General features: G+C 43.0%; 1 protein-coding gene across 1 annotated transcript in view; it reads right to left on the bottom strand.

The window, feature by feature from the left end:
* Positions 1 to 2,158: 2,158 nt before the first annotated feature.
* The window catches only part of LOC310868640 (uncharacterized protein), a 26,076-nt gene continuing 11,060 nt past the window's right edge, over positions 2,159 to 17,174 (bottom strand). The window contains 6 exon segments of the mRNA XM_083779097.1: positions 2,159 to 3,727; positions 5,185 to 5,336; positions 10,348 to 11,770; positions 13,184 to 13,441; positions 13,444 to 13,459; positions 13,593 to 13,653. Coding sequence (XP_083635223.1) covers positions 2,289 to 3,727; positions 5,185 to 5,336; positions 10,348 to 11,770; positions 13,184 to 13,441; positions 13,444 to 13,459; positions 13,593 to 13,653 — 3,349 coding nt within the window. The 3' untranslated portion in view covers positions 2,159 to 2,288.

The raw sequence follows: 17,174 nt of genomic DNA, 5'->3' as shown, positions 1-17,174 counted from the left end.
AGAGAGAGCCGCAGAGACAGAGGCAGAGAGAGAGAGAGAGAAAGAGAGAGAAAGAGAGTGAGAGAGAGAGAGACAGACAGAGACACAGACAGAGACAGAGACAGACACAGACACAGACACAGACAGACAGACAGACAGACAGACAGACAGACAGACAGACAGACAGACAGACAGACAGACAGACAGACAGACAGACAGACAGACAGACAGACAGACAGACAGACAGACAGACAGACAGACAGACAGACAGACAGACAGACAGACAGAGAGGGGGGGCTTGTGACTCAGAGGTATAAGAAATAAAGACAGAAAGGAGACAGTTCAGTGATTAGTTCAGTGTATAGTTTCATGCCTTCCAGCTCACTCTGGAGGATTAAGACTGCAAATCTGACAGCACCGCTGTGTGTGCGTGTGTGCGTGTGTGTGTGTGTGTGTGTGTGTGTGTGTGTGTGTGTGTGCAGTGTGTGCGTGTGTGCGTGCGTGTGTGCGTGTGCGCGTGTGCGCGTGCGCGCGTGCGTGCGTGCGTGTGTGCGTGCGCGCGTGTGCGTGTGTGCGTGCGTGCGTGTGTGCGTGTGTGTGTGTGTGTGTGTGTGCGTGTGTGCGTGTGTGTGTGTGTGTGTGTGTGTGTGTGTGTGTGTGCGTGTGTGTGTGCAGCGTAAACCACAGAAACAGGAGAGGCTGCCCTATGGTTTCAGCCTGCCTTTCACAGGAATGTTACATGAGTTGCGTTGCTACTCAGACAGCCAGACCAATAACTGGGTGTTGATGATGGCCGAAGGGGACAGCAGAGTAGAATATAAGTACTATAGTACTTCTACCACATACACACACTTCATTCTCTTGGTCTGTTTATCCACAAGGAGCCACATGAGCAGAGCACATGAAGTACATTTACTAAAGTACTCAATTTTAAGGTATTTTTCACTCTATACTGGAGTATTTACGTTCAGTCAGTCAGTCAGTCAGTCAGTCAGTACTTCTTCTCCACTACATCTCAGAGGAAAATATTGTACTTTTACTCCATTACGATGTATTTGAAAACTTTAGTTACTAGTAGATTTTGATAAAACAAATGTTCATACACATAACACCAATTGTAATATACTGTACAAGCAGAGACTAGATGAAAAATGGTCGTTTCTTCCTATAGCCTACACAAACTGTTAGAATAGAAGAACAAAGCAGTGATCAGAAGAAATTTTTGTTTTGTTCATCTTTAATGTCACTTCATTCACATCATTATCATTTAATGTCACTTAGTTTATTCACAACATTATCAGGTTATTTCAATAACACCAAAGGTAGTCGACAAACTATAACATTGGCCAAATGGTTTATATTAACTCGAGGGCACGGTGGCACAGTTGGTAGTGCTGTCGCCTCACAGCTAGAAGGTCCTGGGTTCCATTCCCGCTGGGGACGCTGTGGGCACTGGCGGCGTGTTCCCTCCTCCGCGTCATCAGTGCCCATACCCGAGGCGGGGGTTGGCGATAGGGCCTTTCTGTGTGGAGTTTGCATGTTCTCCCCGTGTCCCCTAGGGTAGATACCCTCACAAAAACATGACGTAATCCTGGTCTCTAAAACTACCTCCGCCGGGGCACCTGATGGAGGGGAAAGGAACTGGTCGGAATAACGTGTCCCTTCCACGCGCTACGTCCGGCCGGGGAAATTCCCCTCTGTCAGGTGAAAAGAAGCAGCTTGGACTCCTCATGCATAGAAGGAGGCATGAGGTCAGTCCGCTGCCCCCCCAGGTTGGCAGAGGAAGTGTAGCGCCCAGGATTACATTAGATAATTGGCACTGGGTGAAAAGAAAACTGGGTTACAAAATCGTGGGATAAAAATTAAAAATAAAATATATTAACTACGAAAGAGGGACATTTTTCGAAAATAGCTGATCTACAAGCACACAACTCTTCTCTGTTGTGCTCCACAGTGTCCAGAGTCACAGATATAAAGACAAAAATGATGTATTCTACTACTATTATCATGTTGTTACTTTTTATGACATGAAAAACGAATTAGATGTTTTATAATCTGGAGAAAATAAATCAATATTTCACATGGAATATCAAACAAGATAAATGGTGCCAAGAGTTTGTATGAATACAAGAGAACAACACATTCAAAATAGATTATTAACCACTTTAAGGCCCGATATACTTCATCATATGACGCACATCAAAAAGAGCTGATCTGTAAGCTCGCAAAGCCAGGCTGAGAGAAAAACAACCACATAATAATGCAACTATGCTGGACTCATGATACGAGAGACAAAACAAAAGTGTGATCTACTTGAGGTCACACAACTCAGCAGTGGTTCCAGTGGTTCCAGTGGAAAACCAAAGTCCAGCATGGAGGTTGTGTGTGAACGTGGTGTGGACTGTGTGGAGGAGAGTCATGGTGTCAGACACGCTGTAGAAGGACAGAGTACCTGCACTGTGGTCCAGGTACACTCCTACTCTGAAGGACACAGGGCCTAGGATGGGAGTATCAATGCCTCTGTGTCTGAAAGTATAACCTTCTGTGGTACACTTTAAAGACCATGATTTATCATTGCGTCCAAATGCACATTCATCACTAAAACCTGTTCTGCCGATATCTTTATATGAGGCTGCTATAACAAAACTGCCTCCGCTCCACTTTACCTCATAGTAACAACGTCCTGTCAGACCCTCTCTACTCAGAATCTGAAAATATGCAGTGAATCTTTCTGGGTGATCAGGATATGATTGTGGTTTGTCTGTCAGTGTTACTTTTCTGTTCCCTTTAGACAGAGACAGGTGGTGATTTGCTGTGTTTGGATCCAGTGTGATCGGACATGAATATTGTAAGAACTCAGCTCTGGTCTTGGGTTCTGGTGGTGTTGACTGTAAATCATCCCCTCTGTTCACTGTCTCTGAGACATTTGTCCCTTCCTCTGTATAAATGTCCTCTAGTTCGTCAGCTATGATCTTCGGTTCTTGTCCTGTTGACAGTAAAACATCCACTCTGTTCACTGTCTCTGAGACGTTTGTCCCTTCCTCTGTAAGAATGTCCTCTAGTTTCTCCCTCATCCTGGACACAGCCACAGTCACATCTTCAAAGTATCTCAGAGGACGGACATTGCTGCTGACTGGGTGTGTAGATTCACTGATCGTTGAGAGGGATGAGGTGTAATGCTGTAGAAATTGGATGTGATCCTCTGTGAGTGAGAGCTGCTCCAGCTCAGCATGTCTCCTCCTCAGTTCAGTGACCTCCTGCTCCACACGCCTCCTCAGTTCTTCAGCACGACTCACTTCACGTTTCTGCTGGTCTCTGATGAGCTCCCTCACCTCAGATCGTTTTCTCTCCATGGAAGAGATGAGCTCAGTAAAATTGGTGTCACTGTCTGAAACTGCTCTGTCAGCACTGTGGTTGATCAACTCCACCTCCTGGTGAAGCACCTTCACGCCATTCTCTCTCTCCTGGATTCTCTGCTGGATGTTCTGCTGACTCGTTCTGAGCTCTTTCTGTCTCTCAGTCCGTTCTGCTGCAGCTGAGATCATGTGTTCGTCCATAGAGCAGGCTTTGACCAGCTTGTGTTTCTTAAAGACAGCTAATTGATAGTGAGGCTGGAGGTGAGTGTCACAGTAAGAGACCAGACACTGAAGACAAGTCTTCACAGCTTTCAGTCTCCTCCCAGTGCAGACATCACAGGCCACATCTCCAGGTCCAGCATAGCAGTGATCAGGAGGAGCAGCTTCGAGTCCTGTTGATAGATAGATGCATGCATTTATCAATTTGATAAAAAATTATTTAATTTGTATGTGCCTGTACCCTCATATTTGGTAGCCTAATAGGATCCAGTATGTCTCCGCTGCCTGATAACTATGTGCCTTACCACCAATCTGTGTTAGACTAACATTATTGTTTCCCCTCAAGATAGCCTGCTACACTGCATTAAAGTTCTCAACGGGCCCAAAAATGATGGCCCGGCCCGACCCTACCCTAACTGGGTGGGCCCGAGGCTCGGCCCTACCCTAAAAATTGCCATAATGTTTAGCCCGAAGCCCGACAAAAGCCTGACAGGAAAAAAAGAGAGAGAAAAAAAAGCAGCACTAAATAGCAGCGCATGCAGCGGCGCCATGTTTCAGTGTGAAAGTGAGAACGGAGATCAACGGATTTATCGAAATAAAGGATGTATGTAACTCACGTTAGAATAGGCTATTAATGTTCCATAACTTCCATTTCCAATCATTCTAATGGATTCCATAGTGGTGGTGACTGGTGAGTAAACACGAATAGCAGCTGCAGCTCCCTCCCTTAGTTTCCTCTGAAGTGAAGTTGCTTTACGCGTAGCTAAGTTATATATCACTGGATCGTTTGGTGACGTTGATTAATAATTAGGTTTTATTCATCGCAGCCAGCTGGGTTAACGAGACTCGGTGCAACATGACGACCTGACGCTTCTTCAGCTGTGATAATCCGATTGATTTTATAAAATATTTAAGCATATGGCAACTTGGCAAGTTAACTGGTGGTTAGTAGCTCGTTTGGTGCGCAAACCAGAGGGAAACCAGCGGTAGCAAGCAAGTCTCTCACCGTCCACTGTTCTCTACTGCCTGCGCGCGGGGCAGGCTGCAATGCTGCTCTGGCCTCGTACACACATGCTGGACTGACATGATCTGTTCTGTCTGTGTTTCATGGCCGCCTCATTCTCAATGCTTTTCCAATGGAAGTCACATGGTTTGACATGTGTGTACGAGGCCTCCGAGTCTGAAATGCCAGTGCGATGCGACCCCCGTCTCCAGTCCTCCTGTCACAAGTGAATCCCCTAGCGCAGCCCTCTTCATAATAAATACATACACGTATACACAATCACATTACACAAATAACAGAATTGCTATTTTTATTATAATAACACTTAAAAAAAAAAAAAAAAAGAAGAATAAAATTGCGGAAAATCACAGAGCCCGAGGCTCGGCCCGGCCCGACTAATTAGCATATTTTTTGGGCCCGGCCCGGCACCTAAAACGTCGGGTCGGGTCGGGCTTGGTCGGGCCTGGTCAGGTTCGGGCAGAGTTTGAGAACTTTACACTGCATTGTTAGCCTTTTATATTCTTGTATTAAGACGTTTCATCTCTTTATTGGTTTATACATGTATATCTGACAGCCAGACAGACAGACAATAAGCTGTATTTACAAGATAACTTAAATTGGTCTCACCTGTCTTCTTCAGGCTCTCCACCACCTCAGCCAACATGGTGTTTTTCTTCAGAACAGGTCTTGGGATGAAGCTGTGTCTGCATTGTGGACACGTGAACCTTCCTCTCTGATCGTCCTGGTTCCAGAATCTCTCGATACACCTCCTGCAGTAGCTGTGTCCACAGGGAACAGTCACTGGATCCTTCAGTAGATCCAGACAGATAGAACAACTCAACTGTTCCTGGTCCAGTTGAACTCCCTGCTGCGCCATTTCAGTACGACTGACTGTATGACTGACTGACTGACTAACAGATTGAGTTATGGTTGGCTTAATTTCCTCAGTCAGAGATCACAGGTCATGATATGAGAGCTCCTTTCTTGTTGGTTCCTCAGAGGTGGAAGGAGGTATCGGGCCCGCATACCAGCTTTACGTAAAGGAATGACTTTATTGTCAGACTGGTTCCTCAGAGGTCACAAGATGAGAGATCCTTTCTGATTGTTTCGTACATACAAAGCCACAGTTAACCTTGTCCCTTGGAATTTGGGCCGATAAGAAAAGGCTTGGCAGGAATGCTGCCAAGCCAAGGTTCTTCATTATTACCTTGTGTGCAGGTACAGTACATGCAGATTAAAACATTTATTATTGTCTTGGGTTCAGATACATGATATTGTATCTGATTCAGATAAATGAGACATATATTTTTGTTCAGTTTCTACCATTTCTACAAAATATTTGACGTGGACTTTGTGGTCCAGACCGCATCATGGAGTGACGCGCACGCGCGTGCGCACACACGCACACGCACACCATCCTTGTCATAGGCCCTGAAAGTATCTCCAAAGCAATTGACCTATAGCTAAGCTATGGTCCAATCACAGCTAATCACAGCTATATTTTGAAGGTCTAGTTCCAAAAATGAACCAGTAGTGTCTAAGTGGTAGAGTAGAGGGCGGGGCTTTGCTAAAGGTGAATTCACTTGTCCCTGAGCCCATTGCCATCCAACAGACACTGCAACAATAAAAGAATGATAAAAAGCATGAACTTCGGGTTCCATGTATAGGAGGTTATACAATCATGTTTCGATCACTTACATATAATATCGCACAATCAAACCTTCTCAAGACCAAAACAAAAAAGAAAAAGATGAATGCTCTCGTCTGGTCCCGTCTTGACTACTGTGATGGACTCCTAATCTGTTCCTCTATTCAACAACTACAATTAGTACAGCAAATGCAAATGCAAACTAATAGGCGAGTGCGCTCCCGGTGCGCATTTCCGAACGCAGTCAACGCACCCTCCATTATTATGCCATGTTTTTTGCATTGTGTTCTTACACGTTTAATGTGATTTCTGTGTGTGGACATCGCTGGAGAGCTTCTCAACATTGGGCATGTAAAATGTCACTTTAATCTTCACACACGACTGCAAGCTCTCATCGGTGAGGCGTGTGCGGTATTTGGATTTAATGTAGTTCATGTTTGAGAATATCTGCTCACAAAAGTACGTTGATCCAAAGATGGATAATACTCCAAATGCGAGTTTCTTCATGTTCACATAATTGTCTGGAAGAGCATTCCATGTTTTCCACACAAGTGTGTGGGAAGGCAGAAGGGAGCAAACTTTTAAGAAGTGGATCGCAGCTTTAAACTCCACCACTGCTGGCTGCTGCTTTGCTGTTTCGTTGCAACCCGGGAGATAATAAAACGTCTATATGACTCCTTCATATAGTCACCGTCTGTGAATGGCTTGCCACGTTTTATTTATTGTTTGATAGTTTGTCACTGCAGATTTAGCCATGGTGCATCATGGCAACTGCAGCCTGTTTTATGCAATCGCTACATTTACATTGTAAACGTGTACATAAACATTCAGATTCCAAATATAAAGTCCTCGCCACATGTGCCACGGGTGTTAGAATGTTGCTGGTACAGCGATTAGCATTGCTGCATCCCGCGTTGTTTAATAAAAAGCATTTTTATCCGAGCAGTTATTTACTGGCCATTGGCTTTCAACTACGCGCCCCCACCCGGTGTGCAACTGTTTCCCAACCCCGTTTGAGAAAAGGGGCGCTCGGATAAAAATGCTTTTTATTAAACAACGCGGGATGCAGCAATGCTAATCGCTGTACCAGCACATTTCTAACTCCCGTGGCACATGTGGCGAGGACTTTATATTTTAAATCGGAATGTTTATATACACGTTTGGACTGCGATTGCGTAAAACAGGCTGCTGTTGCGTCATGACTGACAGTCATGTTTCAGGGCTATACTGCAGATTAAGCATACAGGCAATCCATCATAATATTTATTCTACACACTTTTTACAAAATTGGGAAACTTAAGAATGTTTCTGTCACGTTTGGCCTCCTACAGAAACCATTTGGTTGCCGACCCCTGGGCTAGTTGAACGAAGTTGTGGCTTAATGTGGTTAATATCAGAATACTGATATACTCTATTATCGATTTCAGCTGTTACAATTCCAAACATGCAAACATGATACGTATATTAGTGCTTTAAATTGTTATTGTTATGTCCAATTAATTTATATTCACTAACATAACAATTAAAGGCATTTGAAAGGCATTTGAAATCAAACATATAAGGATTCCAAATAAAAAATAGCAAAAATAATTCAGGATTTCAATTCAAATAATAGCAAAAATAGCTGATCTACAAGCTCAAAATGCATTGCAATGCGACACGTTATTTGCATTTGTAGATCGGCAATTCTTGCTACGACAGTAATTAATATGCAATGTGGCCCTCTGGAGTGAGTGTGGAAATATAGTGGCCCTCTGGAGTGAGTGTGGAAATATAGTGGCCCTCTGGAGTGAGTGTGGAAATATAGTGGCCCTCTGGAGTGAGTGTGGAAATATAGTGGCCCTCTGGAGTGAGTGTGGAAATATAGTGGCCCTCTCCATCTTCCAAGCTGCCTACCCCTGGTGTAAAGTAACTAAGTGAATTTACTCAAGTACTGTAATCAAGTATAAGTTTGAGGTAACACAAAACAACGAAACAGAAGAAGCTATTGGAGAAGCTGATTTGGAGAGGGACACATGATCTGATGCAGGACAATGTCACTATGGCAGAAAGAGACAAGATGGGTCTGTTCCAAACCAAATACTCTGTTGCCACACTCATTAATTCGCCCCATAAATCCCAGTGGAAATGGGGGAATATGTTGTGAAATAAAAAGTCAGATTCTAAGACTGCATGGAATTAGGGGAAAAGCATATTTATTCTTCTCTTATAGTTAAAAACCATTCCATGATTTCCCCACACTGCACTACACTTTGTCCCGAGTCTGATAATCTAAATATCATGCACGTCCTGTTACAGGCTGAATTTCCTCATCAATTAGGAATTACCACTTAATACCCATTGGTAGTAATACTTTGTCCAGATATTTTCAACATCACAATCACAATTATGAGGTAACACAAAGCATAATCAATCTACTGCAGGGGTATTTGACCATTTTCAGGCCAAAAGGACCACTTAGCTGACAGAGAGATGAAGCAGAGACTATATTAAAGGTTGCTGCCTGTGTCAACCTTCCTACACACACAGTTAGAATAGAAGAACATGTAACTAGATTACAAGTTGCTGCCTGTGTCAACCTTCCTACACACACACAGTTAGAATAGAAGAGCATGTAACTAGATTACAAGTTGCTGCCTGTGTCAACCTTCCTACACACACAGTTAGAATAGAATAACATTTAACTAGATTACAAGTTGCTGCCTGTGTCAACCTTCCTACACACACAGTTAGAATAGAATAACATTTAACTAGATTACAAGTTGCTGCCTGTGTCAACCTTCCTACACACAGTTAGAATAGAATAACATTTAACTAGATTACAAGTTGCTGCCTGTGTCAACCTTCCTACACATACAGTTAGAATAGAAGAACATGTAACTAGATTACAAGTTGCTGCCTGTGTCAACCTTCCTACACACACTGCGAGAATAGAAGCACAAAGCAGTGATCAGAGATGCTCGGTTTGTTCATCTTTAATGTCACTTCATTCACAACATTATTTATACTGTGTCTTAGAGCAGTGGTTATCAAAACAGATGATTAGCTTAATGTGCAACACCAACGTTGTTTTCTCATCTCAACAGTAAAAAAGTGCATACTGTAGGCCTACAGTACATAGGCCTACAGGGTATATCAGCACATTTCTAAAGTGACAATTTAATCACTTTTAAAACCTTTTTAATACAGTTACAATAAAATGAAACAAATAAGACCATCACTGCGTCAAATGTAATCAACAAGCTATAAGCTATAAGCTCATCCCTTCGATTCCCCTGGTTCGCGGAAGTAATTTCTCTATGGAGAATAACATGGGGTGATCTTAATATCGTCTACTATAAGCGTTGTGGTCCAAAAATAAACAAGCTGTCTCTGCGTTATTGTCAGGGAGGTGTCTCTGTATCGTTTGCAACAGTCAGTCACTCATATATGATACAGTCTGCTTCTAGCGAAAATCTACCTAATTCAGCAGCAGTAACATTAGCGTTTTCTCTCAGTCAGTTGATTCTTCATATCCATATGAGTGAAGTGGCCGGGATGACATGTTTATTTTCCAAACACAGTTCTTATATGAAGCAATCTAAAAATCCTCCTATGGCGATTTCAATGCAACTAAAAAAATACATGAACCTGGGGACTGACGCCCTCTACTGAAAGTGACGTCAGACTTCGGTTCTCTATAGTCCTACCATGAAAAATGGTCAAACATCGGCCATAAACATTGGTTTATGATAAGAAAGAGGGATTTGTGTGTGAAAGTAGCCGGTCTACAAGCACACAACGCATCTGTTGTGCTCCACAGTGACAGATATATCATATAAAGACATAAAGGATTCTCATAAACCAATAATATACAGTATACACACTATAAACCAAATGTATTCTACTAATATTATCATGTTGGTTACTTTTTATGACATTAAAAACAAATTAATTAAAAAATAATACAATATTTCACAATACAATATATCAAATCCATAAAATGGTGATTACATCACAAGACAAATTCTGCCAAGCGTTTGTATGAATACAAGATAACAATTTTTTTGTTGATGATTAACCACTTTAAGGCCCCACTTGAAGACCCTATACGACAGAGCTAAAATAGCTGATCTGCAAGCTCACACAGCAGTGTGATCTACTTGAGGTCACACAACTCAGCAGTGGTTCCATATGAACAAAGCCTAAATCCAGCATGGAGGTTTTGGGTGAACGTGGTGTGGACTGTGTGAAGGAGAGCCATGGTGTCGTCAGACACACTGTAGAAGGACAGAGTGCCCGCACTGTGGTCCAAGTACACTCCTACTCTGGAGGACACACGGCCTGTCATGGGGATTGGAGTTTCAATGTTTCTGTGTCTGAAACAATAACCTTGTTCGGTCCAAACTAAAGACCACGATTTATCATTGGATCCGTAACCAGACCCTGTTCTGCTGATATCTTTATATGAGGCTGCTATATGAACACGGTATCCACTACACTGTACCTCCCAGTACCAACGTCCTGTCAGACCCTCTCTACTCAGAACCTGATAAAATATAATGAATCTCTCTGGGTGATCAGGATGTGATTGTGGTTTGCCCATCACTGCTACTTTTCTGTTTCCTTTAGACAGAGACAGGAGTCGATTAGCTGTGTTTGGATCCAGTGTGAACGGACGTGAATATTGTAAGAACTCAGCTCTGGTCTTGGGTTCTGGTGGTGTTGACAGTAAAACATCCACTCTGTTCACTGTCTCTGAGACGTTTGCCCCTTCCACTGTAAGAATGTCCTCTAGTTTCTCCTTCATCTTAGACACAGCCACAGTCACATCTTCAAAGTATCTCAGAGGACGGACATTGCTGCTGACTGGGTGTGTAGATCCACTGATCGTTGAGAGGGAGGAGGTGTAATGCTGTAGAAAATGGATGTGATCCTCTGTGAGTGAGAGCTGCTCCAGCTCAGCATGTCTCCTCCTCAGTTCAGTGACCTCCTGCTCCACACGCCTCCTCAGTTCTTCAGCACGACTCACTTCACGTTTCTGCTGATCTCTGATCAGCTCCCTCACCTCAGATCGTCTTCTCTCCATGGAAGAGATGAGCTCAGTAAAGATGGTGTCACTGTCCTCCACTGCTCTGTCAGCACAGTGGTTGATGGACTCCACCTCCTGGTGAAGCACATTCTCGTCTTTCTCTCTCTCCTGGATTCTCTGCTGGATGTTCTGCTGACTCGTATCAAGCTCTTTCTGTCTCTCAGTCCTTTCTGCTGCAGCTGAGATCGTATTGTGGCCTTTGTGATCATCCATGGAGCACAGAGAACAGATAAACTGCTGATCGGTACGACAAAAAACCTTTTTCACCTTGTCATGTCGAGAGCAGATGTTCTCCTGAAGGTCGCCGGTGGCTTTGACCAGCTTGTGTTTCTTAAAGGCAGGAGACTGATAGTGAGGCTGGAGATGAGTGTCACAGTAAGAGACCAGACACTGAAGACAAGTCTTCACAGCTTTCAGTCTCCTCCCAGTGCAGACATCACAGGCCACATCTCCAGGTGCAGCGTAGAAGTGATCAGGAGGTGCAGCTTGGAGTCCTGTTGACAGATTGATGCATATGTATTTAATAACCTGATAAAATATAGATTTTATTTGTACGTGTATTGATAGTCTAATAGGAGCCAGCATGTCTCCAGTGCCTGGCAACTATTGTTTTTGTTACTGTCTATATTTGTTACCATCTATCTGCCTTACCCCTACCACCAATCTAACTAGACTAACATATTGTTTCTCCTCAAGAATAGCCTGCTACACTGCCTTGTTGTTATAGCCTTTTATATCCTTGTATAGGGCCAATGCATAGGGAGGAGTTTCACTCAGAACGGGTTATTCTGGTTGACATTTTCCTGCCTACCAGTAGGCTAGTAGGCATAGTATAGTAGGCTGCGAGGCTATTTTTCCAGCCTCACTGTGGAGACATATACCATTATAGATATAAAATAATTAAATAAACACTGTATGGTTTGGGTGTCAGATGACAAAATAACATAACCTTGATCCACAACAGTAATGGGTCTGCCCTGTCGTTCAGAATTATGCTTCCATTGTAGCCTTGCAGTGCGTTGACTGTCGGAGATATCAAATAATTAAATACAGGTTAAATAAAGGTTTCTTTGATTTGGGTGTCAGCTGACAAAATATCATAACCTTTAGCAAGATTCCCAAACACATGCTATGCTGCTCTCTACCTGTCATCAAACGAGCATGACAGTGTAATCGAAATAATAATGGTCAGATCGCATACACATAATTCATTATATTACACCTCAGATGTATACAGAGTACTCTGTCTTCTTTCCCAAGCTTGACAAATACAATCTGCTACAACGAAAGTCCCTTTGTCAAAACATATCTCCATTTTTACATAGTCATTTAAATCTAGGAAATCCCCACATATAGAAGACATCTTATTAACCAAAATATCCCTTAAGTCATCGTATTTAGAGCAGTAAAACAAAAAGTGAACTTCGTTTTCAATTTCATCTAGATCACAGAACAGACAATATCTCTCATATTCAGGGGTGGCATTAAATCTGCGAGTCTCCAGTGCTAATGGTAATGTTCCTGACCTTATTTGAGCACAAAGAGATCGTTGCCTTTTGTTTAAATTATACTTCACATAAGGTTCTACAGTGTATATGTCCTTTATAAGGCAGTAGGTTCGCAACTTAGGTTTGTACCATAGGTCCCTACACCAGTTTTCTTTGTACCTGGAAAACATTGTATTTCTAATTTGTTGGACATTACATTGTAATCTATTTTGAAAAATAAAAAACAAATCATTTGAATAAAGTAAACTTCTCAGTTCGTTTGTCCAGGGGTGACCACCTATAAGATCCCAGTTAAAGATCTTTTTGGTGAGTCTCTCCTCAGACATCTTCACAAGTTTATCTTTTGTATATCTGACAGAGAGTGAACTGTATATACAAGAGAACTTTAATTAGACTCACCGGTCTTCTTCAGGCTCTCCACCACCTCAGCCAACATGGTGTTTTTCTTCAGAACAGGTCTTGGGATGAAGCTGTGTCTGCATTGTGGACACGTGAACCTCCCTCTCTGATCATCCTGGTTCCAGAATCTCTCGATACACCTCCTGCAGTAGCTGTGTCCACAGGGAACAGTCACTGGATCCTTCAGTAGATCCAGACAGACAGAACAACTCAACTGTTCCTGGTCCAGGTGAACTCCCTGCTGCGCCATTTCAGTACGACTGTCACACTGACAGACTGACAGATTGAGTTACGGTTGGCTTAATTTCCTCAGAGATCACATGGCATTATATGAGAGCTTCTTTCTGGTTGGTTCCTCAGAGGTGGAAGGAGGTAGGGCCCGCATACCAGCTTTAGGTAAAGAAATTACACTGTCAGACTGGTTCCTCAGAGGTGGAAGGATGTAGGGCATACCAGCTTTAGGTGTCAGACTGGTTCCTCAGAGGTCACATGAGATGAGAGCTACTTTTTGACTTGGTTCGTACAGACAAAACCACACTGAACCATGTCCCTTGGAAGTAGGCCGATAAAAGGCTTGGCACGGTGGCACAGTTGGTAATGCTGTCGCCTCACAGCTGAAGGTTCTGGGTTCGATTCCCGCTCGGGACGCTGTGGGTGCTAGCGGCGTGTTTCCTCCTCCGCGTCATCAGTGCCCATACCCGAGGCGGGGTTGGCGAAAGGGCCTTTCTGTGTGGAGTTTGCATGTTCTCCCTGTGTCCCCTAGGGTAGGTACCCTCACAAAAAACATGCAGTAATCCTGGTCACTAAACTGCCTCCCCCTGGCCAGCCGGGATGCCTGATGGAGGGGAAAGGAACTGGTTGGAATAACGTGTTCCTTCCACGCGCTACGTCCAACCAGGGAAACTCCCCCCTGTCGGGTGTAAAGGAGCAACTTGGACACTCAGGCATGAAGGAAGCATGAGTTCAAGTCCGTTGCTCTCCCCAGGTTGGCGGAGGGTGTGTAGAGCCCAGGATCACATTAGATAATTGACACAGGGGTGAAAAATGGGTTACAAAATCGTGGGATAAAAAATATTAGAGAATACAATCATGTTTCGATCACTTACATAATATATCGCACAATCAAACCTTCTCAAGACCAAAATAAAAAATAAAAAGATGAATGCTCTCGTCTGGTCCCGTCTTGACTACTATTATTGAGCCTATTATCGTTCTGCGCAATTAATGAAGACTAACTCCGCAAAACCATATCCCAGATGACATCATCCTCCTGTTCATTGGATACAATTCCCACCACCTTTCTCAAAGAGGTCTTAGACAGTGTGATTGGAGATATCCTAAAAATTGTAAACAGCTCTCTACAATCAGGCGTCTTCCCAGACTCACTGAAGACTGCCGTAGTTAAGCCCCTACTATCCCCTACTATCGACCCATTTCAAATCTACCCTTTCTGGGCAAGGTTTTAGAAAAATGCATCTCTCATCAATTGGATGTATTTCTACAGAACAATAATGTGCACAACAAATTCCAATCTGGCTTTAGGAAAGGTCACAGCACAGAAACAGCACTTGTAAAAGTAATGAATGATCTTAGGTTGTCTGCTGACAAGAAACATGTATCCGTTCTCTTACTTCTAGATTTAACGGCTGCATTTGACACGATTGATCATTCAATTTTAATACAGCGTCTGGAGCACTGGATAGGCCTGTCTGGTACGGCCCTGTCCTGGTTCTCCTCCTACCTATCAAACAGAAGTTACTTTGTCAATCTAGCCGAGTTTGACTCAGACAAACACGACATCAGTTCTGGTATTCCACAGGGCTCGATTCTTGGTCCTCTGCTGTTCTCCTTGTACATACTGCCATTGGGCGAACTCATTACCAATTACGGAGTCAATTTTCATTTCTATGCTGATGACACCCAACTATATCTTTCTGTGGCCCCAGATGATCCCTGTGCTTTAGACCTGTGTTGACCTGTCTATCTAGCATCAAATGTTGGATGAGTGAGAACTTTCTCAAGCTAAATGAGGATAAGACAGAAGTTCTCATAATCGGATCTAGCGAGCAGAAAGAATCAATAATAAGCAGACTTGGCAACCTGACTGTAGAAAGTAACAGTACAGTAAAGAACCTGGGGGTTATTATTGATTCTGAATTGAATTTTAATTCACACTTTAATCATGTTACCAAGATTGCATTTTTTCACCTTAGAAATATTGCACGAATCAGAGCCTATTTGTCCTTGGACGATGCAAAAACGCTAATCGGCTTGACTACTGCAATGCACTCTTTTCAGGACTGCCTAAGAAAACAACTGACAGATTACAACTTGTCCAAAATGCAGCAGCTAGAGTTTTAAATAGAACTAAGATGAGAGAACATATTACTCCAGTTTTCAGGATTGATTTTAAAATTATTTTACTTGTCTATAAAGCTCTCAATGGTCTCGCGCCCTCCTACCTACATGACTGCCTGCATAAATATGTCCCAAACCGGCCCCTAAGGTCTTCCACTGCTGGCCTGCTCGCTTTGCCTAGAGAGGTGGCAACTAGAAAATACGGGGAAGCAGCTTTTTGCTTCTACGGGCCGTCGGCATGGAACAAGCTCCCACTGTACATTCGTCAGGCAGCCTCTGTAGACATTTTTAAAGCTCAGCTCAAAACCCACCTCTACAACAATGCTTTTAAGTGATTTTTTATTTTTTATTTTATTTTTATTATTCATGTCTTCACTGTATTGTATTACTGCTTGTTTTTTATTGTCGTTTTTTAATGTCGTTGCCCTGCTTTATCTGTTCTTATGTACCACTGCCTTCTCCTGATTTGACACTGCGCTATTGCCCTATTGTTTTAAACTGCATGCCTGTTTTAATGCTGTTTTGTTTTGCTTTTGTTTTTATTATTTTTTCTGCTCTGTAAAGCACTTTGAGCTACATTTATGTATGAAAGGTGCTATATAAATAAAGTTTATTATTATTATTATTATTACTGTGATGGACTCCTAATCTGTTCCTCTATTCAACAACTACAATTAGTACAGAATATGAGCTGCCAGAATTCTCACAAACACAAACCTCAGAGCACATAATATAACACTGGCTGCACTTCACTGGCTGCCCATCAAATCCTGAATGTATTTTAAATGTTGTTTAACAACCTACTGTATAAGGCATTCCATGGCCTAGCCCCGCTTGATATCTCGGACTCAGGCTTCTGAAGGCAAGGTCAAATGTGGTCCTCTGACAAGGGTCTTCTGAAGATACTTGCAACAAAACTTGTAGTCGTAACCAAGGGGAACTGGGTCTTTGCAGTGGATGCTCAATCCCTGTATTTAGTAAACATTTTGTCTTATGATTTATTTATCTTACGCTTTTCTGCATGTCAATGCAGGTTTGTGTGTGTGTGTGTGTGTGTGTGCGTGCGCGTGCGCGTGCGCGTGCGCGTGCGTGTGCGTATACCTTTCGGTATATACAACAACGCTGGTGTGTACAACTCAGGCTTTCGGATGAGGGCTAAAAATTAAGTCACAAAAATGTGAATGGTACTCACAAGAATACCAATACAAACGTTGCGTGTGTGTGTGTGTGTGTGTGTGTGTGTGTGTGTGTGTGTGTGTGTGTGTGTGTGTGTGTGTGTGTGTGTGTGTGTGTGTGTGTGTGTGTGTGCAGTGTGTGTCAGTGCCTTACTCCCTAAACTTCTTTGCCTTTTTTTATAAATATTTTGAATATTTCAAATAGCCGATCTACAACCTCACAGCGTGTCGTCGTAGATCGGCTATAGTTGAACGATTTTAAAGTGTTTTTCAAAATAGTAAAACAAAGCAAAGAAGTCTAGGGATAAGTGGTAAGTCACTGACCAAAATAGGGCCCATAGTCAACCAGCTGCCCGATGGTTTCAGCCTGCCTTTCACAGGAATGTTACGTGAGTTGCGTTTCTACTCAGACAGCCAGACCAATAACTGGGTGTTGATGATGGCCGAAGGGGACAGCA

This window comes from Protomyctophum parallelum (assembly GCF_964188405.1).
Source record: "Protomyctophum parallelum genome assembly, chromosome: 13".
Taxonomy (NCBI): Eukaryota; Metazoa; Chordata; class Actinopteri; order Myctophiformes; family Myctophidae; genus Protomyctophum; species Protomyctophum parallelum.
The sequence above is the reverse complement of the archived record's forward strand: the minus strand, read 5'-3'. Positions and strand labels throughout refer to the sequence as shown.